This window comes from Dermacentor andersoni, chromosome 2 (genome assembly GCF_023375885.2).
Source record: "Dermacentor andersoni chromosome 2, qqDerAnde1_hic_scaffold, whole genome shotgun sequence".
NCBI lineage: Eukaryota > Metazoa > Arthropoda > Arachnida > Ixodida > Ixodidae > Dermacentor > Dermacentor andersoni.
The window spans coordinates 41,593,672-41,620,980 of NC_092815.1; the positions used below are offsets into that span (position 1 = coordinate 41,593,672).

At 43.8% G+C, this 27,309-nt stretch overlaps 2 protein-coding genes across 5 annotated transcripts in view; one reads left to right on the forward strand and one right to left on the reverse strand.

The window, feature by feature from the left end:
• The first annotated feature begins 10,919 nt into the window (after positions 1–10,919).
• On the forward strand, positions 10,920–22,968 carry ORMDL (sphingolipid biosynthesis regulator orosomucoid 1-like). Its single transcript, XM_050189449.3, has 4 exons — positions 10,920–11,335; positions 14,394–14,571; positions 16,556–16,707; positions 21,582–22,968. Exons 2-4 carry the CDS (start codon positions 14,404–14,406, stop codon positions 21,715–21,717), a joined length of 456 nt encoding a protein of 151 aa, XP_050045406.1. The 5' UTR covers positions 10,920–11,335; positions 14,394–14,403; the 3' UTR covers positions 21,718–22,968.
• A 2,179-nt stretch (positions 22,969–25,147) lies between these two features.
• The window catches only part of LOC126542394 (uncharacterized), a 71,018-nt gene continuing 68,856 nt past the window's right edge, over positions 25,148–27,309 (reverse strand). For all 4 annotated transcript variants that reach the window (XR_008614919.1, XR_008614921.1, XM_055077227.2 and 1 more), the window contains one exon: positions 25,148–25,330. Coding sequence is in view for 2 of the 4 variants with exons in the window: in XM_055077227.2 (XP_054933202.1) it covers positions 25,180–25,330 (151 nt within the window). In the remaining 2 variants the exon portion in view is untranslated. The remainder of the gene's footprint in view (positions 25,331–27,309) is intronic.

Genomic DNA, 27,309 nt, shown 5'->3' on the forward strand with positions numbered 1-27,309 from the left:
GATTAGACTATATGTTTCTACTTCATTTCGCCCGCTGGCACGTTGAAGGAGATCGCAAGTCAAGCCACGGTGTTTAGTTCGGTAAAGAGTTCTCGGTCTCCCCGATTGAGTCTGAGTACATAGGCAATATCTTGTCCCTAAAACTGTTGTTCATATTAACGTCCAATAACTACCTTGATTCCTCTTCTCGGAAAATCGATTGGTTCACCTGGGGCTGGTGCAGCTTTTAAAAGAAACACGCTTATTCCGGACGGGAGTTCTCACCTTTTCAATCAGTGCATTTAGAATATTTGATATTTTTTCTCTTGCATATATGTCGTCGATATATATGCGCCCTTAGATTTACCTAGAAGTGCATTGGCCATCTGCTTCTCTTTGCGTCACGCAATTAATGAACCTGGTTTATTTCACTTTAATATTGCTTTCTTTGATCATTGTCCCTGATCAATATTCCACCAACAAGAAGATATCATGTCAAATGACATGATATCAATAAAATTTTCTTATGTAGCTTCATGTTGCAGATAGGCGGCCTCTGTGGCAAAAATTACGTGTTACATTTAGAAAACAATGTTAAAAACAGCGGTTCACCTGGCTAATACCACAATTGCTACCGGCCGACAAGAGTCGCGGGCCCACCAATGCAAGTATAACCATAAAAATTTTACTGCACAGACTTTTTGCAAGAAAAACTGGACATGCTCCAGCGTCCGCGCAGCTAATGCGCGTGCGCTCGCTAGCAGACGACGCACTTGACAACGATAGTAAAATTGAAGACGTCATGTAGTATAACCCATGTCTCAAATATGTATCCATAGCAAAAAAGTGTTAATATAAATTTGAAGTGGAAATAAAGCACTACTATAAGAGCATACGCGCGCAATCGGTCTCAGGGCCCGCAGTGAAATTACGTTGAATATGCCGCGAAGCGCGTCTCCGCCCTAATCCCGTTCGCTCGCAGCGCCCTCTCAAAATTTTTCCACACGTGGCCCCTCAGCGAGAGAGCGCCGTTTGGGCCACTCGACCATAATCTGGTATACTATACCTGTCCGCGTGCGTCTATTTGTCGTACAAAAATCCCTCACGTGACCTGATCCTAGGTGCCTAGGGACAGCATCGTTTAGGGATTTTTGAGAAGGCGCGATGCTGGCGCCGAACGACGCCGTGGCGTGTTTGTCCTCGGCATGATCGTTCTCTGGACCGCGCGTTGTTCAACATTGCACATGTGATTGTACGTGCGTTGCTTGTGTGTTGGTTGTAGGTTCTGTGTTACTTGGCGGAAAGCCGTGAGTAGTGGTGGTGCGGCAGGGCGGCTTTGGCCTCGGTGAGCTCTGGCAGTACAGAATCTGCGTTGTGTGACCCGTGCTTTCTTGAGAACCCGGCGGTGGTGACAATTGAAATAATGAAGTGGCCTAGCGCCTTGGCAGCGAACCGCGATGTGGCGTCGCCGTGTCCGACTTTGCTTAACGGACATCGAGGGATGTGCTGCTCGCTGCAAGTCATGTAAATGCAACTGCGTCGACCGCCCACTGTTCAGCGCTGAATGTGTGTTTGGTGTGCTGTGCTTGAAACGAGTGGTGCAGCCGTGCAGAGGGGGTGGCGGAGTAGCAGAGTGGCTCCGTTTGCGCATTCACAGACATGTGCTCCCGTCTTGGTCTCATTAGCGGCTGTCGCGGGACTGTGGTGTGCTAGCTCCTTGCCTAGTATGAAGTGATACGAAAGCACAATTTTTATTAAGGGGACAAGATGTTGCCGAGATGGTTGCAGCACAGCTTTTTTTTTTTCTTCCAGGCACCTTTTCTACTTGAAGCTTCCATTGCAGTGTTTCGAGCCTCTTTGAACCAGCACGTAGTGTATATAAAAATTGGACACTGATTGGGAACATCACCTAAGTTCATGCCTATCTATAGTAAAAAGCTGTAGCACGACCAGACAAAATAAAAGAAGGGGGTGGGCTGCAGCAATACTAAGTGTTAAATGGTGCTTTATCCTTTCCCTGAATTTTCTGTTTTTGTGCTTTTTATGGATCCTCCGCAGTAACCACGCGAGTGCCGAACTTGAGCTTATTGGTTTCAAGTCTCATGGTTGTTACTAACAGAACAGTGTGATAAACAAGGGCTTCAAGGCATCCGTTCACCTTGCTTGCCTCATGGTGCTGCTTCATAAGCACCGTGAGCATCCAGGCCGACTAGGAAGGGAGGTTTGTTGCAATTGCTTCTTAACTGTATTGCCACCAAACCAACAGTGCTCTCAATGACAGCTTTTGGACAGTAGAATGCTTGCACCCAGCAAAATCGTAAGAAGGAAGCATTCAGGATGTGCAAAGTGGGCTTTTGAAGCTGGCAGCATTACTGAAGGGGCTTTGCCCATCTGCCCTCTTTATGGATACACAAAGATGATTTCCTCTTTAAGAGGGATTGTTTCAGAGGTCGTTACATGCAACAGTGTTGGGTGTTTAGTAGCTTGTCTTTGCCCACTGTTAATAATCTGTTCCTTCTCCAGTGCCCCTGTGAAGTGCCTACTTTTTGGACACAATGTGCTCTCCATGCATGCATGCATGTTTAGCTTGTAAAGACTTCTATTACCCCTTGCCTCAAGCTGATCCTTGCTGATGTCACCCAAGAAGGCATTGGGGAGTATGGCAATGTACACTTACAAAAAACTGTTGATACCAGTGAAACCAAATTAATGGAGCTGCTGTTCTTTTTTTGTCCACTCCATCCTTGTTAGTTACAATGAGCAATGTCCGAACAGAAGGCATATGTAGTTGGTCATGCATAGCCTGCGCACTAAGACTTGTTGGTGTGTTATGACCTTAGCACAGTGTTTATATGTAAAAACCTGATGTGTTGATGAGTTCCTTCTCTTTATCATACTTTGCCTGATGAAGTCAGCAAGTGGGTCAACCAGATGTTTAACAGGCTTCCCACTAGTTTTCCCAGAGTCTCCTTTACCAGGGTGCTGCTCGTAGATATCTGTTTTCTTGACCTTGCACCGCACTTCAACCATGGCCACACCTGCTAAACCTATGGCATGCGATCAAAAAAGTGCTATAAATCATGTTCCTCCAAACTCGTGACATGTGCTACAAGGCCTTGAGGAACACCCTCATTTATTTACGCCCTCATCATACTGTACGAAGCTTCGCATGATAAGTGCGACAATTAACATCTGCTGGTTTTTCAGCGTTATTCCTGTCCAGCTTGCTGAAAGCTATTCTGAGTGTTTCAAAAGCAAACGACCGCTGCTGGACAAGAAGTGCTTAAAACAAGGGTCGCTATAACCACATATGTCACACGAAATGAAGAAGGCCACTGAGTATATAGGTGGTTTACTTCATATCCAACAAGCTTGGTTTTACCTTTGCTAGTGAGTAAACTCAACTTGCCCCGAATACATGGCCTGTGACAAACTATGTGCCATATGCTGTGTCCCCTGCAAAGCTGAAGATGCGTATGAGATCCTGACGCCCTGCAGTGGCTTCTACACTGGGCAACCAGGCTACTATAAAAACGACTGCATTTACTAATATGCTGATAACATGAAAACGGGCAGAAATTTGGCTATTAATTGGACCCAACTGCAGGTGCAAGCCATTCTTCCACCAGATGTGAGTTGTTCATAGAAACTGGAGCTATATAAATGCAGATAAAAACAATGATGTTTGAAAGTAGCAGAGTTGAACTATATTCTGCACAAACAGTGCTACCTGCAGTGCTGGTACTTTATAGCCACAATTCATGGCTGCATCACCATGCAAAGGCACTATTCTTGAATAATTAACTTCTATTATATTTATGGTGGCCATATATAGCAATTACATATCATCCACATTGTGTGCAATATGGTTAAATGTCAATTATGATAGCCATTCCTAATCTGGAATGCAATAAAAGAGCAAATATAGGCAACAAATTGCAATTCAAAGACAGAACCAGTGCACAGGATAAGTGACACACTTCCTTTTATGGCAATTTTCTCATTGACACTTTTAATCTAACAACAATATTTGAGAAGCTGATTAATTAATTAGGACTAATTATGTATTTAGGTAGAATGAAAAAGAAGTAATGTGAGTATCTCCAAGTGTCGGCAAACAACATTACCTTGGTTCTGTCCAGCTGTGTGGCATTCGCATATATTTAAACTCTGTCCAAAGTTAGCTGGGACACCCTATATATCAGTGAAGGGTTCAATCACAGGATTCAGCAGTGAATTGCCATTACAATAATTGGAGAGTTAGAATTGCCCCACGCAAGGCAATACTGATATAATAAATTCGGCAGGGACACTTATGACTGCTTATGTGTGGGAATGCGAAAGCATTAGTCCTTTTTCTGAAATGCTTTTTTTTTGTCCACATTCCTTGTCTGTGCAAGCTCTCGGCCGCTTTTCTGTGCCTTGGTGAGACCAAATGAAAATGTGCCAAGCATCTTAGTGTCCTCATATGCCCACAAGGAGTTCATAATTCAATAGACCACTCAGCGACATTTAATTGGACATTAATGCTTTTTATTATACGCACTCACTTTATACACTCGTGACGTGGCGTCACCTCCTACCCATTGGCTGCACTGCCACGTGCACAACGACGCACGCACTAGCGCTGCGACGTGACGTGCACAAGGATGCACACACTGGGCGCTCATTTAGCCCATCAGAACCGTGGAGCAACCGTGGCATTGGGGAAGTGTGCTTGTCTCGCACTCCGGAGGCCCGGGTATGATTCCCACCCACACCAAAATTTACCTAATATTCTTTTCAAGAAATGTCACATGTGTCATGCCACCAGCAGTGGGTAGCAATCTTTCAAGCTTGGGTGACAGAGGCAAAACTTAGCAAAATGCTACAATCACGCTGTAAAACGGCCTTGGACACAACAAAAAACGACATCATATTGTACAGAATGAAAGGGCAAGACTTCATCTAAGAACAGTCTATGGCACCACATACTTGACATGGTGTAAAAAATGTTGACATGCCCTACCCATAAAGAAAAAGCAACAAACACAGAAAACATGCAATGTGCAGAGTCTGAAACCAAGAATAAGCAACCTGAAAAAGGCTTCGTTAAGGCTTTCAGCGATTAAAATTGTCAAACTGCCTCATCACTTCATCACAAAAGTAAAATAAGTAAGAGTTGTATTTATTTGTGGGAGTTGTGCCTCCCAGTGTTGAAGTGGAAAGACTCGGCTTTTCTTCCTCCTCTTTCATATCCAGACTTGGCCACTGCTCTACATCGAAACAACCCTTTAGCTTCTTACTGCTGAATTCGTTTTGGTGTTCTCAAATCTATATTTGGGCTACCCATTGCTAGGTCTCGCGCTTAATCAAAGAATGAATCAATGAAATGAATCATTTCTCAAAGAGCATGTGCAGTCCAGCCAAAAGCAGGGGCAAGAATCCACATTGTGCTCCTGCATTGAAGGTGAATAACACATACCATAATGGCGAATGTGCTTTAGTAAGCTTCCCTGCAATATTAATTTGTAATGTACAAAGAATTGTCAATGAAGCTTACCACGAGCACAGATGCACTTGCAAATTATGTCACAATTGAAAATAATGAGCACAGTGTAAACCTATGTGGCCTTTCCACTCTTACTATGCTTTACTGCATGATGCTTATTTACACCCCTGTATTGCGGTGTAGCAAGGTACAAAAGAAACGTTGCATAATTAGGCTTTTTACGATTATCTTTCTCGCAATACACTAATATTTCGCGGTGAAGCCTAAGCAATGTACTGCGGTGAAACATACTAAAAGTGAAAAGGGGCCACTGTCACCGGACATAAGAGTTCTTTAATTATACACTCGCGCACCCGCCGCCTCTCAGGTCGCCTAAGTGGACATACTATGCTGGCTGATAGCGGCCCCCTCCAACTTTTAGTATGCTTCACCGCGTAATTAAAATGTACTGCGGCGAAGAAGCCGTACATTTTTATTGAGTGAATAAACAAATGGTTTTTACAACAGTACAGCAATAAACGCGCACCATGCATCAGTCTACCACACGGAAGAGCGTCGCAACACACGGTAGCTGATTCACACAGACATGTGTTTATGTTTACGTTCGCACTCCTTGCGTAATAAGACTCCCAGAACTTCCACAATAGAAAGTAATTTACAACACACAAACGCAAAGAACACAGACATACGTCTCGTTTTCAACTCGGCCGTCATGCAAATGACATATAGCGCGGAAAAACGTGAACATGCTGTGTGTTAGCGTCGTAAACTTCATACTAGGCAAGGAGCTAGCACACCACAATCCCGCGACAGCCGCTAATGAGACCAAGACGGGAGCACATGTCTGTGAACGCGCAAACGGAGCCCCTAAGCCACTCTGCTCCTCCGCCACCCCCGCTGCACGGCTGCACCACTCGTTTCAAGCACAGCGCACCAAACACACATTCAGCGCAGAACAGTGGGCGGTCGACGCAGTTGCATATACATGACTTGAAGCGAGCAGCACATCCCTCGGTGTCCGTTAAGCAAAGTCGGACACGGCGACGCCACATCGCGGTTCACAGAACTTCGCTGCAGAGGCGCTAGGCCACTTCGATATTTTAATTGTCACCACCGCCGGGTTCTCAAGAAAGCACGGGTCACACAACGCAGATTCTGTAGTGCCAGAGCTCATCGAGGCCAAAGCCGCATTGCCGCACCGCCACTACTCACGGCTTTCCGCCAAGTAACACAGAACCTACAACCAACACACAAGCAAAGCACGTACAATCACATGAGCAATGTTGAACAACGCGCGGTCCAGAGAACGATCACGTCGAGGACGAACACGCCACGGCGTCGCTCGGCGCCAGCATCGCGCCTTCTCAAAAATCCCTAAATGATGCTGTCCCTAGGCACCTAGGATCAGGTCACGTGAGGGATTTTTGTACGACAAATAGACGCACGCCAAAAACTGTCCAACGACCAACGTTACTAGAGCGATGTGTCCAACCATAGCCTCCTATGGTCCAACGTTGGCTTGTGATATTGGCCTCGAGCTCCACCACTGGAAAAGCTGGCGCCACCGTCGGCGTGACGTGCTAGGAGGGATCACGTGGACATAGCGGCCGCGTCGGCTGCTTCGGGTGCGCCGAAGCGAGCTGAAAACGAGTTTAAATTCCCTCGTACGCTGCGGTCCTCATTTAGTGGCGAAATTTTCCCGCTTCGAGTGTCTCCTTTACAACGCTTGAAAGCACTACAATAGGTAGTGGCTGCCTTTGAAGGCGCGCAACATGGTAGGCTACTGCTCGGTGCCGCAGGGCCGGACGCACGTAACGGAGGCCGGTGTCAGCCTTATTCACACGTAGCCGCAGGACAAGAAGCTGCGTGAAGCTTGGCTCGCGAAACATAAAACCGGCAAACAGTCATCGGCTACAACTCGGGTATGCAGCAAGCACAGACGCGAGGAAGATTTCTGTAACGGCGCCCGGTCTGCGATGTTCTGAAAAGGCGCACTGAGACGCTCGCCCGAGTCCGCTGCCCGACTAATGTCGTGACGGTTTGGTCTATGAACTTGTCGATGCTATAGATACTGGCAAGTTCACTGGAGTGGAAAGGCAGCGGTAAGAAGCACATTTAAAAAAAAGCATGGCATATGGTCATGTTTGTGTTATGAATAAATGCACTGGATTACAAAAAAGGAGCAGCGGGAAATTGCACGCTGAGAACACCGATAAACATACAGTGCGACGCAACTCGAGAAATAGTATTGAAAGGTCAAAGAATTTAGAAGAAAAAAAAATATTGAATCGTCGCGACGGCACATCAGGCGTCGAAGTGTCTACAATGAAATTATTTTTGAACAGCTGTGATAGCGCCCACGCAACAATGGTTGCTTGTATACTGTCAAATGCTCATATTCTGCGGTTTAAAGCTCATGGCACGGTGCGAAAACGCGCGCGCGGAGAAAGCGAAACAGTGCGCGGACAAGCATGCAGACGCGCAGTCGGTCGCTGCGAATCTGCGCGATCGCTGCATTGAGGCTTCGTTCTATTACACTCCATTTAGTTATACAAACACTATAAGAACATATTTCACATAGTTTGCTCTCAGCGTTTACCTACCTTTCACGCAAGAAGCCGGTTCGGGAGACTCCATCGCGGCGACCGCGCGCAGTGGCGTTCACTGTACGTATTCGGAAAAGAGATAGCGTCTGTAAACGATTGTGTGCTTTCAGTTTGCCCAAGATTATTATTTAGACAGTAAGAAACTTATCTCGTTTCGAAAGTACTTATAGAAATGTCCGGGAGAGCTCGCGCGTGGTGTTTTCAGTGAGCGCTGACAGCAAAACCTATGAGGAGCGCGCCACGTGATCCCTCATACTACGCCAGCGAGGCGCTTCCGATAGATGGCGACTCCGTAACTCCTCGCCGCCAATAGTGCCTAGAATATACTGGCTAGTGTGACGTGCACCCGCTCTTTTCAATGGAACAGCGTGGCGCCGCCTGCAATGAATGCCCACGGTGGCCGACAGAGGTCGCTGCCAAACGGGTGGGTGCAGACTGCGCGTGTCGTCTGCTTCGCATATCAGTTTCGCAGCTGTTGCGTCGGTTTCTATGTTGCCGTTTTCAGTGTTATTACAGCGTTGCGTGTTTGTTCTTGGTGTTTTCAAAGAGAGAATGCGTCGCTACTGTGTTCGTGTGCCTGTCATTACAAGAAGTATGCGGCGGCGGTGAAAAAATGCCTAAGAGACAGTGCAAGGAGAGGACCTGCTTTATGCCGTTGTGTCGAAGCGGTTACCGCTCGAACAAAGGCCGTGTATCCTTGTTCACTCCACCACTGATACGAAGCGGCAGCAGAATGGGCAAGAATGATCAGGAGAGTGGACAGAAGGCCGGCACCAACTGCTGTGGTTTGTAAAAAACATTTCGAAAACAGCTTAGTCGAGCGCGCGTCCTCTATCACCGTGAACGGCGTTGTCCACGAGATTCCCAGCGATAAACCACGCCTGAAACCCTACGCTATACCCACGATATTTCCTGAGTATCCTAAGCATGCACCTTACTCTTCGTGAGTACCAGGGAAAAAAACGAGAAATAAGGAGCAGTAGTGCTTTGATCTACTATACTGTTATGTTGCACGAAAGATCACTGCCCAAAATTCTTGACCCCAGTGTGCAGGCTTCCTTTGCGTAAGTAAAGCTGAAGCTAGTGCCGACGCTGCTTCAATATTGCACTACGCATTTTGACAATGCATGGAGGCCTTGTCTATCTTAGTCAGACCTTGTCAACCGCTGTGAAGGCCGTGGAAGATGCTTTTACTGTGTTCTTTAGCAAACACAAGTTACATGTAGCGAGTCTAGCTGATTTTTCAGGTCAGCTGCAGACACTGGCCTTTCCCCAACTATGGTGCCCAGAACATGAGAAACCAGCTTTGACAACACGTACTTGTGAAGTTGTATGTTTTCTTGAGGTTTCGGTTTTTTGTAAAAGGCATCAACAGAGAGAGGGAAGTGCAAAGGCAACGGCAGAAGCTCTTAATTTTTAAACTGCGTCACTGCCACTAGATCTAGCTTCTTCGTGTATGTGTGCATTATCTCATCTAGGGCTGTCTTATATGCCCGCGTTTGACTGTTGTTACGCGAGAATAAAATATTTGTTACGCTTAAATGAAAGATCTGTTTCCCATTTTCGTTCACTTACATCAGACATAAAAAGAAGTCTGCACGTGTTTACCAGGTATTAAAAAATGTATAGTACACAGAACACCGCGTGCAGTCCATTTTACAGGGAATTTTTTTTACTTATTATTCTATCCTCGTGGCCCAATGGGCATTATGAGGAGATGGGTACATGGTTTACAAACAATCAAAAACATTCATACCTATGACGACAACAATAAGATAATAGGCAGAAATAGCAGCAAATATAATAAAAAGAAAGGACAGCGAAATTCGTCATTTCAAAAGATGATCGGTTACAGCGGTTTTCAATGGTTATGCATTAATATAACATCAATAGAACAGTAACATAACCTTAGAATTCCTTTACTTTATTAGAATGAAAAAAATGTAACCTAAAACTTACCCTTACAAAAATTACGCTGCCATCAAGGCTAGAATAAAAAACAAGTGTCCTTAGCTATCACCGAAGAGACACGAAGGCGAACGCCTTGTAAAGCCTACTGTAATTCACCTTAATACACCCTAATCCTTCTTCATCCACCCTAATCCTCCTTAATTAATACACCTTAATCCCCCTAATTCAACCTAATCCCCCTTAATCCAATCACTATAATTAATAATTAAATTTGCAAATCATTTAGCATCTATTATACACGGCTGGACATGCTTTGGTTCGTTTATGGACTTCCTTGGATCGTGTGATATGTTCTGTACCTCGGAACACGGCCTTGGAACACGGAGGTCTAAGGCATCTGCCTTAAAAATTACGTTTTCTCTTCGCCAGCATATAAACACATCAGGTTCGCCGCTCGAAGCCGAGATAGCACACGCTTTTCTCGCAAGCGACAAGCGCTAGAGAAGCCTGTTGTAATCAAAACAAACCCTGATTTATAAATCAGCTGCCCACATTTGAACTGTGCTGCTACTACGGCTTAATAAAAACAAGAAGCGCAGCAGCCCGGTTGCCAATGACGTGGAAACACGGCGGGCTACGAAGACCGGATGGTGCCGCGGCACCTAGAGTCACTGGAAAAAATTTTTTCCAGTGACTCTAGCGGCATCCACCTGCACTGCAGCGCTCCTAGCGGCAGCCGCCGGCATTCATTGCATCCGGTGCCACCCGGGAGGCCGCGGACGGCACACTAGCCAGTATATTCTAGGCACTATACTTGTGACATCATCATGGTGCGCAAGCTTCTGATTTCGGAGGCCGTGGACAAACTCTGATAACTCTGATAAAGATTGAAAGATGGCGCCTAAGTCGCATTTTCTGTTTTACGATCACATGGGTGCGTTGGAATCGGAGCGGTTGGGGAGCTCGTGCGGATTCCATAAAAATAACGGAGATCACGTGGTTTAAACCTTGTACACTCGTACCAGGAGTACAGCGCGATCACATAAGACTAAAGAGGCGCTCGAAGCGCTAAATGTCTCGAAGTGTATGCGCGCGCAAGGCCTTTCAAGGGCCAAAGCATTTCCTCTTCGGCATCTTTCCTCCTGTGATTCTGCGTCACCTCCTATCGGTCGGTCGCCTGCTGAGGGAGTGAGGGTGAGGTCCTGAGGAATCGGAGGTGTATTTCCGTCGCAGGGATTATCGAAATCTTGATACTGTATTATCCACGTGTTCATCCCTGACTGCAACCCGGGATTGGACAGGTCCGGGACAGGCCGCCAGCATTCACTGTGACTCACACTTCGCATTGGTGCGTAATACTTTTGTTGCGTAATTTATAGCGTCGGCCTTCGCGCACCCATAACATGTATCTGGTTTATTTATTGTCGAAAGTGTTGTTTCTTATGTAGCTGTGATGGGCGAAAATTATATGAACGTTGTTTATCGTCGCTGTTGTATTTGTTGGCCGCACGATGTCCTAGGGTAATTGGGACGTTCGATGAGGAAAGCTGACGCTGCCCGCGCAAACTGTTTCTGAGATGGCTACAGTCTCATGCGGCCAACTCCCGTTTGATTTTTTGTGCTCGCGGCTCACAATTTGGCTGGAAGAGTTGGGCTTCTTTTCGTCATATACGCATATGATTTGGATGACGGAGTTAAACAGCTGCGCGTTTTTCCGGTTATGGCAGCTCCAAATGCTTTTGAAAGAACGCCGCTTGACGTGTTTGTTTCTGTGTATCTTATCAGTCGAGCTGCGCGAATTCGCAGCGCACTACAGATAGCACCAGTGCTTTATTTGCCTTCATATTTAGAAAGTGTACAAGGGGGATGTCGGAGGCCTGATTGCAATTGCGCGTGTTCCTAGGCAGGAGGCTGCAGCTGCGCTCTGTGCCAGCTAGTTCCCACGACTGGTATGCCCTGGGGACATGAAACTTTCAGTTTCTACCTTTAATGCAACCTGATCTAGCTGCAGCAGTTTGCATATAACTGACATTACCTCTACTTACACTGGAAGCCATCAAGTGGAGTCATAATCATATTGCGTCGTTCGCAGTGACCACATTCGCTGGATTGTGGTGTTCGTAGTAGTTCTTAACACCGGTCTATTATTTTTGCTAGATAAGCTATCTTTACCACCATATCAAAGAAGTATTACTGGGATAGGCCGTAATCATTGCTTAACAGCTATTCATAGTTCGTAATCAGCGTCGGTAAAGTCTATGATTGCTAGTGCTATGATTCACCCAAGTCTCAGTTATGCAGGATGTGCCACTGCATTACTTCGTGATAACGTTTTGCTTTCTTTGTTTTCTTGCAGTTATTTGAAGCACAGTATAAAGCTCTGGGTACATATTTTTTTTCTGTGCTGCAATTTATAATTCTCTATAATGATGGAGATAAAAAAAAATTATGCTGCCGCTTGTCATTTGATTGCAAGATACATGAACTTGCTATATGAATGTTGCCAAATTCACTTCTCTGCTGCCTCTTGTAACCACCCTTGTAAATATAATAGCCCATTTCCAGCATGCCTACTTCTATGCTCAGATATCAGGCCCGACTTGGGGTGAGGATACCTTTCTAGTTGAAACAAAATAAGATATACGCCGTTACAACATACTCGGAGCATAGAACTTCACCATGTCCGGATAGAAATTAGGCCCGCCATAGGTGGAAAGAAAGAGTATGACTCTGCTGCCACATGTTCATGTATGCACGTTCACCCAGGGCCTATGTTAATGCTAACTGGATGCTTTCACCATGACATGCAAGCAGCTCAGTGACTAAGCTTAAAATTCATTGTGCTGTGTGAACAAAAACAAAGCGTTAATTCGGAAGTGTACCTTCACTACAACCTTTTTCTCTGCACTTCTGTGTGGAGGGCAGCTGCTTCCTTTGGCTGAACTCAGTGCTGCAATGTCACAGGGACACTCTATTTACAATGACATTCCTTGGTGATTCCTGCTATAAATGGTTGCTTAAGAGGTACCTCTTCACTCCAGTGCTTTGGAGCAGACAGTGAAAGCGCTGGGTGACAAGATTATAGCTTAAAAATGACTGAGGGGCATTTTGAAGAGTTGTTGCTACTATAGCCGCTGGACAGCACTGCTCTCCTCTAGGCACCATCAAGGATAGAAAATTAAGGCACATGCTTGAATACAGAAGCAGAAGCAGTCAAATCACTAAAAAAAGTAATTTTCTGAAGGAACAGGTGAAAAGAAAACAGATGAGAACAATCCACCAACACAGCAGACAGCACAGCAGTGGTGATGACACAAACAACACACAGTGAGGTCGGCACTTGTCAGTTTTGTGGATACAGACTGACTAGGGCAGGCCTTGCCATCTGCTTCTCATGTCATTGCCCTGACTACACTGTCCATGCTTGTTTATTTATTTATTTTTTTTTTTCACTGTGCCATCACAAAAAATGTATGTATGTAGTGCATTGACCACTTCAGCAGTTGGTGGAACGTTTGCCTGGGATGATGACAGCTATAAAATGCTGATCATGTGGAATGGAAACAAATTGCTATATGTCTACCACCAGTACGTCTACATTTTAGTACTTCCACCTTTTCATTGCTTGTTGCACAAATTCACTGGCATGGTGGGGCAGGGCAGTTAGTGTATCTGAATTGGCAGCATTGTTTTTTATTGATGCCAACACACTTCGCTGCTGGAGCAGGAGAACCAGCTGACGGAAGGCTGCATCTTTTCTGTGCAAGTTCAGTCTAACTCTAAGTGCTACACCTAAGTTTTCTGATACAATTAGCTCAATGAAGCTGTGCAAAGCTTGGATGTGATTCCGCAAAATATACTTCCTGATCTGACCCAGCAAGTGAGATAGAAACAGAAGTTTGAAATAAAAGGCAGCTTCTGTGTTGTCACTAGAAAACAGGCCAATGATCAATGTGCTTGAAGTTATTTAGTTAACTTCATATGGAAGTATATATCATCGTCAAGAGGGCTTCAGGAAACCAGTGCTTGAAGCAGGGTATATTTAATGTGTTTTGGCACTAATGGGTTAGTGGTAATACTGTCACCAAATAGTGGAATAGTTATATCAGCAGCCACATGCTACTTAAATCCTTAATGTGATGTTTTAATCCAGCATCCACAGAACCGGTGTTTAGAATATGTGCAGTGTTAGCAATGTGGAATTAATTACTAAGCTTAGATTTTATAATTTCAGCTTGCAATTACTTCTCAAGATCAGGATCCGTTTGACATAGATGTATTGGACATAAATGTATTGAAAGATAGAATTTAAAATACCTTGAAAATTATGTCTGATAACTTTGATCTCTCATCTATATCCATGATGCACCTGATACATGTGTCTTCCTGTTTCGTTGTGTGTGCAGGCAGTTCACCATGTTAGACGGCAGTGCTGCAGTCAACCCCAATGGTTCCTGGCTCAACAGTCGCGGCATCTGGCTTACCTACTGCCTGGGCATCCTGCTGCTGCATTTGCTGATACTCAGCTTCCCTTTCCTGAGCGTTGCCTGGACCTGGAGTCTCACAAATCTTACACACAATGTGGTCTGTCCTACTCTCACTCCTTATGTGTCTGTTTTTCTTACATAATGAATGACTACTTGTGCATGAGCAAATGAGAGACAGCATAATTCCACCACTTTAGATGAGTTAGGATTCACACAGCCGTTGTCCATCCCTTCCTGTAACCATCATCATTTAAAAAACAAGCATAGGTGTGCACTAGGCATAATGGAGCAAAGTTAAAACAGATGACAGCAGCAGTGGTGCTGGCAGCCACACGAGTTGCTCTGGAGTTTAATGACAACCTTGGCTCAGCTGAAACGAAATCAATTTGGTGCAGCAGTTTATATATAGATCACCGCTTCGAGGAATTCTTATGTTACAACATGAATTATTGTGTACGAGCATCAATGTAAATATTGGCATTTACAAGTCTAGAAACAGAGTTCTGCCACAACAGCTGGCAATAAACATATGCATTGGCGCAAGAGAGCACTAGGGAGATGCAAGGGTTGTCAGAAACAGTCAACAGGGCTCAGCAGTTTTCTGATAAGATAGCTTGTGCAGGGGAAAGGGCTCTGTCACTGATGTAGAAACGTAAACTCGGAGCAGCATCGTACATCAATGACAGCCCATTTTTGGGATGTAACCAGCCTAAGAACCCTTTCCTTCGATTGAAGCCGGTGCCATAAATGTGGTGCCTTAGATGACAAGGACATTACTTTTACAACAAATTAAATACTAAATAATGAATGTTTGGTGATTTGTCACCTCATTATTTCTTCTGTCTTTTCATACGTGGCCTGTATTTGGTTGCAGATAATTTGATTATAGTCATAACAGCTGTTTTATTATTGATCATAGCAATGTAATCAGCTATTATGAAGACACTCAATAATTGTTCCAACATATCCATCCATCCAAAAGAAATGTTTTACATCAAAATTTCTTGCTGTTCCTCACACTGATTTCTTCAAGGTGGGGTACGCATACTTTGCAGAAAGCTTCTGCAGTCTAAACTGTACTGAAATTTACTATAAGAATCTTCCAGCTTAATTTGCCTCAGTAAATTATTCCGCCAAGATTTGGCAGACTACTGACATAGTGGCATGAATTAGTCTACAAATTTTAAGGCATATGCTGTTGAAGGTTATTTGTCACTTAATTGGTCTTGAATTCTCACTGCTGAAATTTTACACTTCATTTCTTTATCTACCTTTAACAGGCTTTTGCTTGCTAAAGTTGCAAGCTTAGACTTGTTCAACATACTATTTTTATTTTTTGGGCTGGATAATGTTTATTATTGCTGGAAAAGATAGAGGCTATACTTCACTGTTCTGAATTTTTCACCTAAGCCTCACCGGTGCATCAATGTGGTGTCATGGATTTGAATGTGTGTTGTTGTGTTTTAGCCATTTTGGTGCGATAAATATTTTCATACTTTGCTAGATTGAGTCTTTGTTTCCTTCAGAATGTAATATAGTTCTTAGGAGCACGATTGATCATCTCACCTGCATAAAACCCAACTGTGACCGGTGTCCTTCACTTGCTGTTGCTGACATAGTTTGAGCGATTCCTTTAAAGATATATTGCTCCTTTGGGCATTCCACTCAGACACACACTTTAAGGATAAGTAGTTAACTAGATCTGAGCGGACACTGTGACATATTGGTCCTTCTGGGTGCCCAAGGTGCTCCTTCTGAATCTATTAAAAAGATATTGTGCAAAGGTAATGAAAATGGATTGTGTCAATAATTTTTAAAAACCTGTATAGTTTAAAAAGATTAAACATCTTGGCACACATCTCCTGTACATAATGGAAATATGTTTGGGACCTCTGAATGAGTTTACTTCTGGGTGAGTCTTAGTGCTTATGAAGTATCCATACTAATATTTTGAGCATTGTCTGGCAGCTGTGTTTTGGCCTTGAAGGACCATCTCGGAATTTCATTAGCGGAGGCAGGGAGAAAGTGCTGCAAGGAGTCAAATGTTTACAAGAATGTGGTCGTCTTGCTGCTTTTTGCAGGCGATGTTCTTCTTCCTTCATACACTTAAGGGAGTTCCTTGGGAGTCAGCAGACCAGGGCAAGTCACGATACCTGACGCAGTGGGAGCAGATTGATGATGAAATGCAGTTCACAGCCACAAGGAAGTTCCTCACTGTGGTTCCTGTTTTCCTGTAAGTACATGCTCATGGCTACCAGCTAGCTACTGTAGGCTTATTGAGCTCCACCGCATATGTGGGGGAACATAACCAACTATTCAGAGTTGAGATATCTGAGGAAGCATCATAAGCAATGCATTTAACTAGCGTTGTGTTCGGTTGGCTTCTCAAGTTCTCTGGACCAGAACCATTAGATCATAGGCTGCTTGCAATCCAAGCAGGAGACTTTGCTCCCCAGTGTGTGTGTACCTCTAGTGCCGCAGTGTGTACCCTTAGTGCTGCAGCATGGCCAAACACAAACATTCACACTTGACTTCTACAAATGACACCATCTGGCTTCGATCCACTGGTATACATTGAAAGCCCCTTGACGAACTTGATAGCATAAACACGATGGTCATCATTGAAGCCGTTCCTTTGAGCGTGAACTCCGAGGTGTAGCAGCAGCAGCGGCACACATGGTTCTACTGCCATCGCTAGCTGCCTCTGTTTCTGCACGATATGATACCTTACAGCCCTTGTAAGTAAATGGCTCAGAAGACCCGCAGACAAAATTACACATCCGGCAGAACACTGTCACGACAAACCACTGGTTAGGCCTCGTTGCGGTTGCGGTGGCTCACCAGTCACTAGGCATGACTGCAGGTGTCGTGCGATAATCTCTTGGCCAGATATCAGCTGCGCGCTTACTTTTGTGTCAGATCAGTCTAAATCACTCAGAGTTGGAGGCTGACACTCTATGAAAAATATCCAAACATAATCATCAGAAACTGATTTGAATGCTGAATGCTGCACTGTTACGAATTCAATAAATGAGTAATTTTCACAAACACAATAGTATTGTACTGTACTGTGTTTAGTATAGAGCTAGAGAGACAGTCAGCATTTGTTTATAGTTAAGCAGAGTCACGTCAAGTTCTAGTTAGTTAGTTCATTAGTTATGTAAAGTTTTATGGTGGAAAAGCAACTAAGGCTACGATGCACAAGTCACATCGCAATTTGTTGTGTGTCCTGAAGTTTGTCTAACTGGACTGGCCGAGGTGGAGCCAACTACATACGCCAGTTGAAGCAAAAACTTAAGTTCAGCTTGAGGACGAAAATTGGTTGAGTTGTCTTCTGCAATCCTGAGCCATTGATGGCAAGTTGAAGTTTACTGAGTGGAGAAACATATTCTTTGCCAAGACCATTGCAGCACACATGCTGCTCAAGGGATTATGAAAAGCTTGCAGGAATGGATAGGCTCATGGTTGCTGGTTACAAACTATTGTTAAAGGGCCCCTGAAACGGTTCGGACAAATTTTGTAGGCGCATAGGGTACAGCTTAAGTAGAACATTCGCACCACAATTTAAATGAAGCGTTACGTATTAATGGAGTTACAAGCGATTAGAAGTTACCCTCCTCCCTAGCCATGCCTTTCCTCCTCAACTCGCTCGCCGAGCGAGCGGCGCTAAGCTCCGCCTTCACTGGTCCTGCGTCACGATGCGACGTCACATCGTCCACTTCCGGTTGTTGGAGCACGCCTCCTCCCGCGCGAGACCTCTCCGCTGGCCGCTTGGCCGTCGACCGAGAGCCAACGAAGCAGCGTGCGTTGCGAGCATTCTGTCGTAGCGCCTAAGGTGGCCGGTATTCCGGTAACCACAGGCAAGCTGGTCATTTCGGCAAATGACTGGAGGCATAAACTCAAGCTGATGAAGGAACTTCAGAGTAGACGTACGTGAGCAGCCTGATCGGTCTGCACTGTCCAGACACTTGTTGGCGGAGCGCTTAACCAGTCAAACGAAGCGCTAATATTGCTCTAACCAAGTGTAAAACATTTTAAACATATATAAGAACAACGTGTTGATGATTACGCTCCTGTGAAAAATACACACCAGCAGCAAAGAAGAATGCACTTCGTTGCTGCTACTGTGTATGGTTGAGCTCTGTGCCACCAGGTGGCTGCACCGTGCAGACAATTCACATTTACCTTTCTGCTCATCTCATGGCTCATCCCGGCGCAGTCAAGCGGCCAGACCCTGTCCCCTTGCGCTTGTGTTTGCCCTAATACCGGACTTGCGAAACGCTATTGCGTTAGTAATCTTCCGCTGTAAAGTGACGGCCACAAACGCGCAAATCCTGGCGCCTATCGGATAGCCGCAGTCCGATGCGCAGCAGCCAGTTCGCTCGTATGCTGCCTTGCAGAGAGACACGATTTCGCAACTTCACATCTTTCCAGTCGCTACGTCTGCAGCCCACAACGCAACAAGGGTGATTCATCGTGCTCACGAAAAGACTGATCGACACTGACGGCGGAGCTCTCGTCAAAGACTGCGCACGTTGTAACACAAGCAGACGACACTTGCTGTGTGCCGGAAGTGCTCAAGTGTACTAAAATACTATACTTGTGTATTCTCTTTAAGTTATTTTCTTTTTACAAAAACAAAGTAACTAACATTCCAACTATTACGAGCATCATTTGTTCACCATAAAGTTGGAAAAATTATCGACCACGCGCCCTGGTCAGCCAATCAGATAGCTCGCCCATGTGACGTCATATGGGTTATTTGCATCATATGGGTAGGGGCGGCTTAAAATTCCGCCGAGCAGTGCGCTGCGATCGACAGCGATGTGCATTTTTAAAACCTAATAATAAATTACACGCTTTACGCAGAGCACTTAGATGTGTCAATTAATGATCAGAAGGACCTACTCTAACGATTCAGTACGTTTGTAGAAAATCGCCAAAATCGTTTCAGGGTCCCTTTAAGGCAGTTGTCTCATGATATAAAACGTTTCACAATACACACACTTCATTTCTTCAGTCATTCGTGGGCCCGAAAATATCGACAGTGTTGTCAAACTCGATCATCCCGTTCGAAGCCATGGCTTAACAATCTTTGAAACAGCACACACCGATGACTGCATGGAAGATGTTTCTTATGGATAATGTTAATCGCATGTGCTTTCTTTTTTTTTTCCCTTTAATCTTGTCTCATACTTTTCGGTCATTACATTTATTATGTATGGGTTTATTATTTCAAGAGGTAAAAAGAAGCAAGGCAGGGAATCCATTTATTGAATACAAAACTACATGTGGTAGGAAGTAGTTTTGCCTTGTACTTTGGGATGTTCCTCAACATCACTAAGGACGGCATTCTTGATTCTGTGGAAACTACAGGTCACAGTAAAAATGTCTCCCCTGAACACTGTGTTCACGGCATGCATGTGGGTTTATGGCACTTGCAGCAGATTCCCCGAGTTTGACATATCTAATGTCCAGTTCATTATGAGAGAGTTATTTCACATGGATATAGTTCACTATGTTTTGTGTGTTCGATATAGAGAATAAATTAGTTTATCCAGGTGAGTTATATTTGGGTTTGACTGTATCAGACTGCAGCAACAAAAATATGTCAGTGGCTTGTTACAGCATTTGTACCATCTTTGTAATGTGAGATTTTTTTATGCTGTATCCTTTGCTTTCTTTCCTCCGGTAAGAGAACTCAGATGTGACCTGATCTCAGGTACGCTGTGTATAAGATGCTTGCAAAAACATACATGCAGAAATGTTTTTGGTTTTGGATGATACTTCTTGAGCTTAGACCTCCAGCATCAGCGGCATAGCTTGCCTTTGACCTTTAAGGTGAGATATTACATTCAGAATTCACTTGATATTGGCTATGCAAGATTTTCAGTGTAAGCTTTGTAGCAGGCTCAAAAAAAAAAGAGAGCTTTGACTCTTGAAGTTCTTCAGTCTTTGAAGACAATATCTGTATAGCCATGTCATGGAAATTTACCAAGCACCACCCATGTGTATCATTACTCTGTACAGAGTGGAGGGCAGTAGCTTATTCTTTGTTACTGCCTGACACTGTTGCATAGTACAGTGGCGTTAAAGGCTAAGAATGCAGTACCTCTTGCAGCAACCATCATACCTACCAACTCTCCTGGATTTTCCATAAATTTCAGTAAATTTAGCTTGTTCTATGATTTTAGGATTGTTTTGCTATGAAGAATAAATACTGTTTGCAAAAAAAATTTATCTTGTCAGTCTCCAATAATACTCTTGGAAATCTTGCGATTGTGTAAGAATACTGGAAGAATACCTGCTTCGAGCAAATGTATTCAGACAAGTTCCAAAAGCCGGCAAGATTGCCAGCAGCAGAGTTACTGAAGAAGTCACTATGGTCTAAAAACAATGTGTTGCTTGTCAGTATGTACTCTTGTGAGTTTGTTGCCTCTTGTGAGGCACGTCTAACAATGAATCATCGTTAGTGAAGTGTGTTTACGTCCCACAAAAGATGTGTGCTTATGCAAAGTTAGAAAAATATGCAGTAGATCCTTATGTAACAAAATTGGTTTATTTGAAAAATTGCTTTATTCGAAGTTTATTGTTGTGCCAGTGCATTGCACACATTTTAGACCGGATTATTCAAATTCCAGTAGCACCAGACTTAGTTTGAAGCGCATCGGATGAAATCTGTTTGGCATCGCTCAGTGCCACGTGCACGATGGCCGTTCCTGTTTCATCGTACCAACCAGCCCAGGCAAAGAACACTATGATGGCTACTCACGTGGTGGCAGTTTCTTGAGACTCAACTCTATCACCTTATGGGAACTGGCCGACGAAGCAGCCGTTCACGGGCATCCGCAGAATTTCGCCCCTGTCAAGCATGATATTATTCTGATACATGTTTTACCAGCTCTCGCGCTGATATAATGAAGTGAAATTCCCATAAAGATAACTTTATTATAAAGAGGGTTTACTGAATACATGTGTGCTTAATCGTCCCTAAACTCCCTTCTTCTGGTGCCATGTCCTCTATATTTACTAATATTAATGTGCACAGTTTGGCAGGCATGCTTCATAAGCCTGATGGGCTGCATGTTTCTTTCCTATGTGTTTCAGATTTTTCCTCACAAGCTTCTACACCAAGTATGACTCTGTTCACTTCGCCATCAACTTTTGTTCCCTGATGTTCGTGCTAATTCCTAAATTGCCGCAGTTCCACAAGGTTCGACTCTTTGGAATCAACAAGTATTGAAAGCAAGCAGGGATAGGGTCATGTTTCAGTTATAGAATATTCCTATGTCTTGCTTCCGCTTTCTTTTTTCCTTTTCTTTACTGTTAACATTACCAAGGGAGCATTGGCCGACATATTACGTTTGTAATAAAAGCTGTAGCCGTGTTTTGAGCTGCTGCAGAATCAATGCAATTATGTTCATATTATGCTTAGGATGTTGTCATTGCTGTTTTGTAATGAACTGAAATCAGTCATATTCATAGATATTATTTTTAGATAGGGAGCAGTTGCTATTTTTTTGCAGTAGTGAAATTTGCTCTTTCTTGTCACGGATATTTTAGCACTGTTTGGGGTATGTGCAGTTGTTGTGGCTCATGATGAAATCAATTGCAAATATTGTGATTGATAATGCATAACTCCTCTGTATAGTTGGAGTGCTCTAGTATATGTGATACAAAGTGCCTTTCTTATTTAATAAACTCTGTCATCACACAGTCTGTCTCTTTGAGAGTGTCTCTTTGTATGGATGACACTAGGCAGCCTCACAATGCACTGAAGCACAGCTGCCTGTATCTTGTCTTTTTAGTGCAGGCCAGCGTGCCCAATTCAGTGATGCCAATAGTACCTCATAATGAGATGCCCCACTGTACTGTTCAGACATGTCCTGGAGGAAACCTATGCATGGTGAGGCTGACGAGAAAAATGTGCTTGTAACTACACTTCTTTTACGAGTACTGACACCAGATTTTTCGAACTCATGTTTTTTTTTCCTTTAAAGGATATCTATTGACTTTAGTGATCACGGCATTGTGGCTAATTTTATCCACCATGCCAACTACTGTAGCTATATCATCCTTTTAAATTTACCATTTTAAAATGCGAATAAGGTAAAGTGCAGATTACTGCCACAGGTGACATTGCATAATTTGAAAGTGGTGATGATACAAGCACAAAGAGAGAGGGGGGGGGGGGGGAATGTAATGGCTGAAAGCTGGAGTGGTCAGCCTGAGTAAGTGCCTCTGGCCTGCTACTCCACGCATGAAGCATTCGCACGTGTCCCAATTAAGCAGCCCAGTTTAGCGATTTGAGAGCACGCTGTGTCCTGTCAAGAACCACTTGGCCATCTCTAGCACAAGCAAATGGGCCTTTTGAATCCGCTTTGTACATTTCGGAGGGGAAAAAGAAGTTTCTGCGTGTATGTATTGCCAAACATTCTTTTGCTTATCTGTATTGTGACATTTCAGTGTAAATAAATTTGAATTTGAAATGTTCCTTCACTTTTCAACTTTGGTTGGAAGGTTCTCAGTTGTCTCTTCTTTGTTGGATTGAGGCCTAATACTGTGATCACAATGTCCGCAGCTGTTCGGTGACATAGTGATGAAAAGTTGGGAAAAGATTTTGTGTCAGTACTCTTGAGAGTGCCGAGAATAACAGCACATTCATTTGATTTTTGTCGGTGTTTCAAGGGGGAGTGTCATCTCATGCCATTGCACTGTCTGCATCAATGCACAACTAGGCTTTCCACCCTAGTTGTGCCCTAGGGCTGCCAGTTTAATCCCCACACCTGCATACCATTTGCCAGTTTTCCCGATCTTCACTAAATTGGCACAGTTTTCATTATGAATGCGCTGTCGGACGTTCATATATAGCAAACAATTGAATTGTTGCTAATAACTTCTTTTCCTAATTCCTTAACTGTTCACTGTTGTGGACATGTTACCTGAAAGTATGAGACTGAGTGGTCCACCTTATCACTTTCATTTTTTCTACTGAGCTTTTTTCTATAAGTGAAGCTTCTTGCCATATGTCATCTTGGTGGCAGCTCACAGTTGGTGTTTATCTCATCAGCTGGCATGAACAGTTTGGGCCACGTGAGCTAAATGGATGCACATTGTTTGTTCTCCTGCCACCACACATCCCTTGGCTACGAGAATCACTCAGAGGGCTATTGGCTTTACCTGCTGGTCTTTTTTAAATATTGAACCGTGTAGTACCGAATTTTACGAAAGAATTTTCAATAAACTTCAGTCATGCAAAGTTTATATTCGGCTTATCGTCACCTTAATGCATTATAATCTTTTTTAATGTTTGCGTACAATACTGATCACAAAAAGTATTTCTTGATTCTTGTGAATTTGCCAGTTTTGCGAATGTAATTTCAGTTGTGTTAGCACATTGTAGTAGTACCTTGTGCACCGCCACGGCGGCCGCATTTTGATGGGGGCGAAATGCGAAAACACCCGTGTACTTAGATTTAGGTGCACGTTAAAGAACCCCAGGTGGTCGAAATTTCCGGAGTCCTCCATTATGGCGTGCCTCATAATCAGAGAGTGGTTTTGGCACGTAAAACCCCATAATTATTTACCTTGTGCACCATGCCGGGATAATCCTTGCTGTCAATCTCGCTACTCATTGCTCTGCTTAGTGCGTCGAGCCCTTTTTGTACATGCAGTGATTGGTCTCTGTCTACGTGTCTCTTTAGTATGCCAAAACCTCACTGCTTTTGTGTGTATTTTCAGCTGGGGTAGAAATGTTTTTGTCGGCAGTTTAACATGTGACAATCACTTTTGACAGCCGCCATCCAGTGCAGAAAGGAAGTCTAGTGTAGGTGTGCTTAGTTAGTAGTGCGTGCCAAGACCGCTTTGCCAGTAATGATTCAAGCATGTGTTTCCGGTGTTGTTGCATGCCAGTGATGTGCAGTCAACCACGAAAGTCAACGGACCACTGGGCGTGATAATGCATGCTTTGCTGTATAATAGACAGAACTATTGCTTGCATTACCAAATGGCAGTTTGCGGTAGTCCACTGTCATCCTAGCTGCTAGTGTGTTGAGCACCCACTGTGTTGATCTGAGAATCTGGTTGGTACATCAGTCCTGGTTTTTCTTTTCCTTTCTCCTTTTTTTTTTTTTCTTGCGGACTTTGCAGTTAGTCACCAATCCCGAACAAGAAAGTTCCAAGAAAGACACGACTCACCACACACCATATCTTGTAATAAGACATGGTTGTCACTCAGTTCAGCAGCTAAAGATTACAGAAGCAGCCACAGCAGACATTTTCTTGGGTCAGGCGTGGCTAAAGATTTCATTTTTTAGTGGAAAGAGTGCAAATTTGTGCCTTTCAGTGTCTTTGGTTCTGTGCAGCTGATGATTTCATCAGTGCAGGGCACAAAAAGAGGGAAAGGAACTTTCTTCTTGTGAAGTGATGTTACATATTACAATCTGAGAAACTTCTAACATTATTCTGTGCATTTGCGTTGTTCCTTAGATCCTAAGTATTTGGCATATTGATCATCATGAATTCTTAGTATGCCTATGAATACGATTAACTCGCAGTGTTATTCTTTGCTCCAAGATGTTACAGCACTGTGATAGTAGCTTTATATTGCTTGAAAGTACCATGAAGTACTGCACAGAAGTCAGTTGCCACTTGGCCAAGGAATTCGCTGTGGATGGAAAGGGTAAAAAAAGGGTGCTGTCCCACTTTACTGATTTGTTTTGATCGTTTCAGCGAGTTGGGAATCCTTTTCTTTAGGACTGCAACACCGTTGGCGCCTACTTGATTTCTCAGCCAAGTTTAAGGCAGTCAGCTTTCCTTCAAGCACTTTCTTCTCATTCTCCAGCACTTGCATCAGCCTGTAAGAGTAGAGTACAAGACTCATCATTACCCTTAAGCACCACCTTCCAGCTTTATTTTCTTGAAACCCTATTAAAGAACGTGCGTAAAAATATTTCCATTGATTTCCCAGCAACTGTTTGCAAGTGATGAAAGTCTGGTAATTAAGGTACATTACAAAAAATAGTATGTCAGGAGCTTTAAAGGCAGGTTGCATGACAAGTCGTGCTGAAAGTGAATAAGATATGGTCTTAATGCACCAAGAGTGACCACGCCAGCATTGCCTGAAATGATTATTTCAAGAGCTATATGAAAGCCCCCATAGCCCTCGTGCTTCACTCAAGCACCTACCTGCCAACTATCTACATGTTGACATCTGCAGGGCTTGTTATTCTGCCTTATGGCCATCTGTGCACTGGCACAGCTAGAATTTTTTTCTGGTATTATTTGGAGGGGGGGTCAGGCTGCATAGTATGTGCTGGTACATGCCCAGTGTGCTACCCCCTGGCTACGCCACTGCATCTGCGAGTTATAAATAGGGCATAATGATCTAGCTACCTCTGTCGTCTACAAATCTACGTCACCTATGGCCAACAACAACAACTGCACAAACAAGACTACTATTTGTTGCTCTTAAACATGATGCTATAGACCACAACTATCGCAATAGAACATACCATAGCTACACTATAAATAGGGCGTTTTTCATAGCTGCTCTGAATTTTTCTAATTGCCTGTGGCAGAAAGCACAATGCTAACCCTTAAGCCTAAATTACTCGATGAGGCGACCGTTACATATACGAGAAGTCAAAATACTTAATTGAATGGTTAACATAATTACACGAATCTTGTTTAATTAATTACATTACAGTGGATGTTACTATGTACATATCCTAGGTAACGAGTTTGCAAGGCATATTGACTTGGAGCGAATTCTGAAGATGGCACCGGTTTGAATATATGCATCATCAAACACAGTAAAAATGCACTCTTGTTCCACTTACTTGATAAAGAAAATGCTGTTGTATGTATTGAAGCACAAGAGTAACTGAAACACCAATGCAGTTCATCGGACACTTTGAAAATTAATATCTTGAAACTGGTGCAAGTCCTGAGAATTTGTTCCAAATGAATATGCCTTGCGAACTCACTGGTTACAAATAGCAAATTGAAATACCTTCCTTAAAGTAATATGTTAAAGAGTTAATTAGTGTAAGTATGTTAATTATTCAATTAAGAAATTTTTATTTCTTGTAGATGTAATGGTTGCCTTGTCAAGAAATTTAGCTGAAGGGTTAGAATTGTGCTATCTGCCATAGGCAATATTTAAAAATTTGGTGCAGCTAAAAAAGAAAGGACACTGGTATATCGCTACATACTGTCCATAACCGCACACACAAATATCTATGTGGACCACAGTTAACAAATTGTGGATGATTCGGTTTGTTGGTTCAGCATTATGATAAATCATGACACAAGAGGTGCACATGCAGGCAGAAGTATGCGCTTCGATTTATTGGAGCTATCACTTTTTTTTTACCATATCCATACAACGCATTATATGGTGGCGATGCGTTATGCAATCCTGTGCGCTCACTGAACACAGCCAGGGACGATGCCTGAATTTTTCTGTTGGGGGGCCAGAGCATGATTCCCTATTTTACAGCGGAGCTTTCTTTGCCTCTTCCCTCGACTTTTCCACTGCTGCTGCTGCTGTCTTGCATGCATTGGAGGGTGGTTGAGAATGTGTGTAATGCACATAGTAAGGACGCGGGAGATGCCTCTGTGTGGCCTTTTCAGCGAGAACTTCGTGGATGTCAACACAATGCCCTTCGGAACTCCCTGGCCATTGGCACAATGCCCTCTGGGTGGCTGTAATTACGCATTAGCCGCACGCAACAGCATTGCAGAAGCTGCAGTCTTACTTTTGTACTCACGTGCAACAGCCCAGTGGGGATGCAGTATGGTAGAAAGAGGAGACAGAGAATGCGTCAAGCCA

Coding starts and splice junctions, on each gene's coding strand:
- ORMDL (XM_050189449.3), top strand. CDS start 14,404: ATGTTAGACGGCAGTGCTGCAGTCAACCCCAATGGTTCCTGGCTCAAC. Junction 14,572..16,555: donor CAAATCTTACACACAATGTG/GTCTGTCCTACT, acceptor TGCTTTTTGCAG/GCGATGTTCTTCTTCCTTCA. Junction 16,708..21,581: donor ACTGTGGTTCCTGTTTTCCT/GTAAGTACATGC, acceptor TATGTGTTTCAG/ATTTTTCCTCACAAGCTTCT.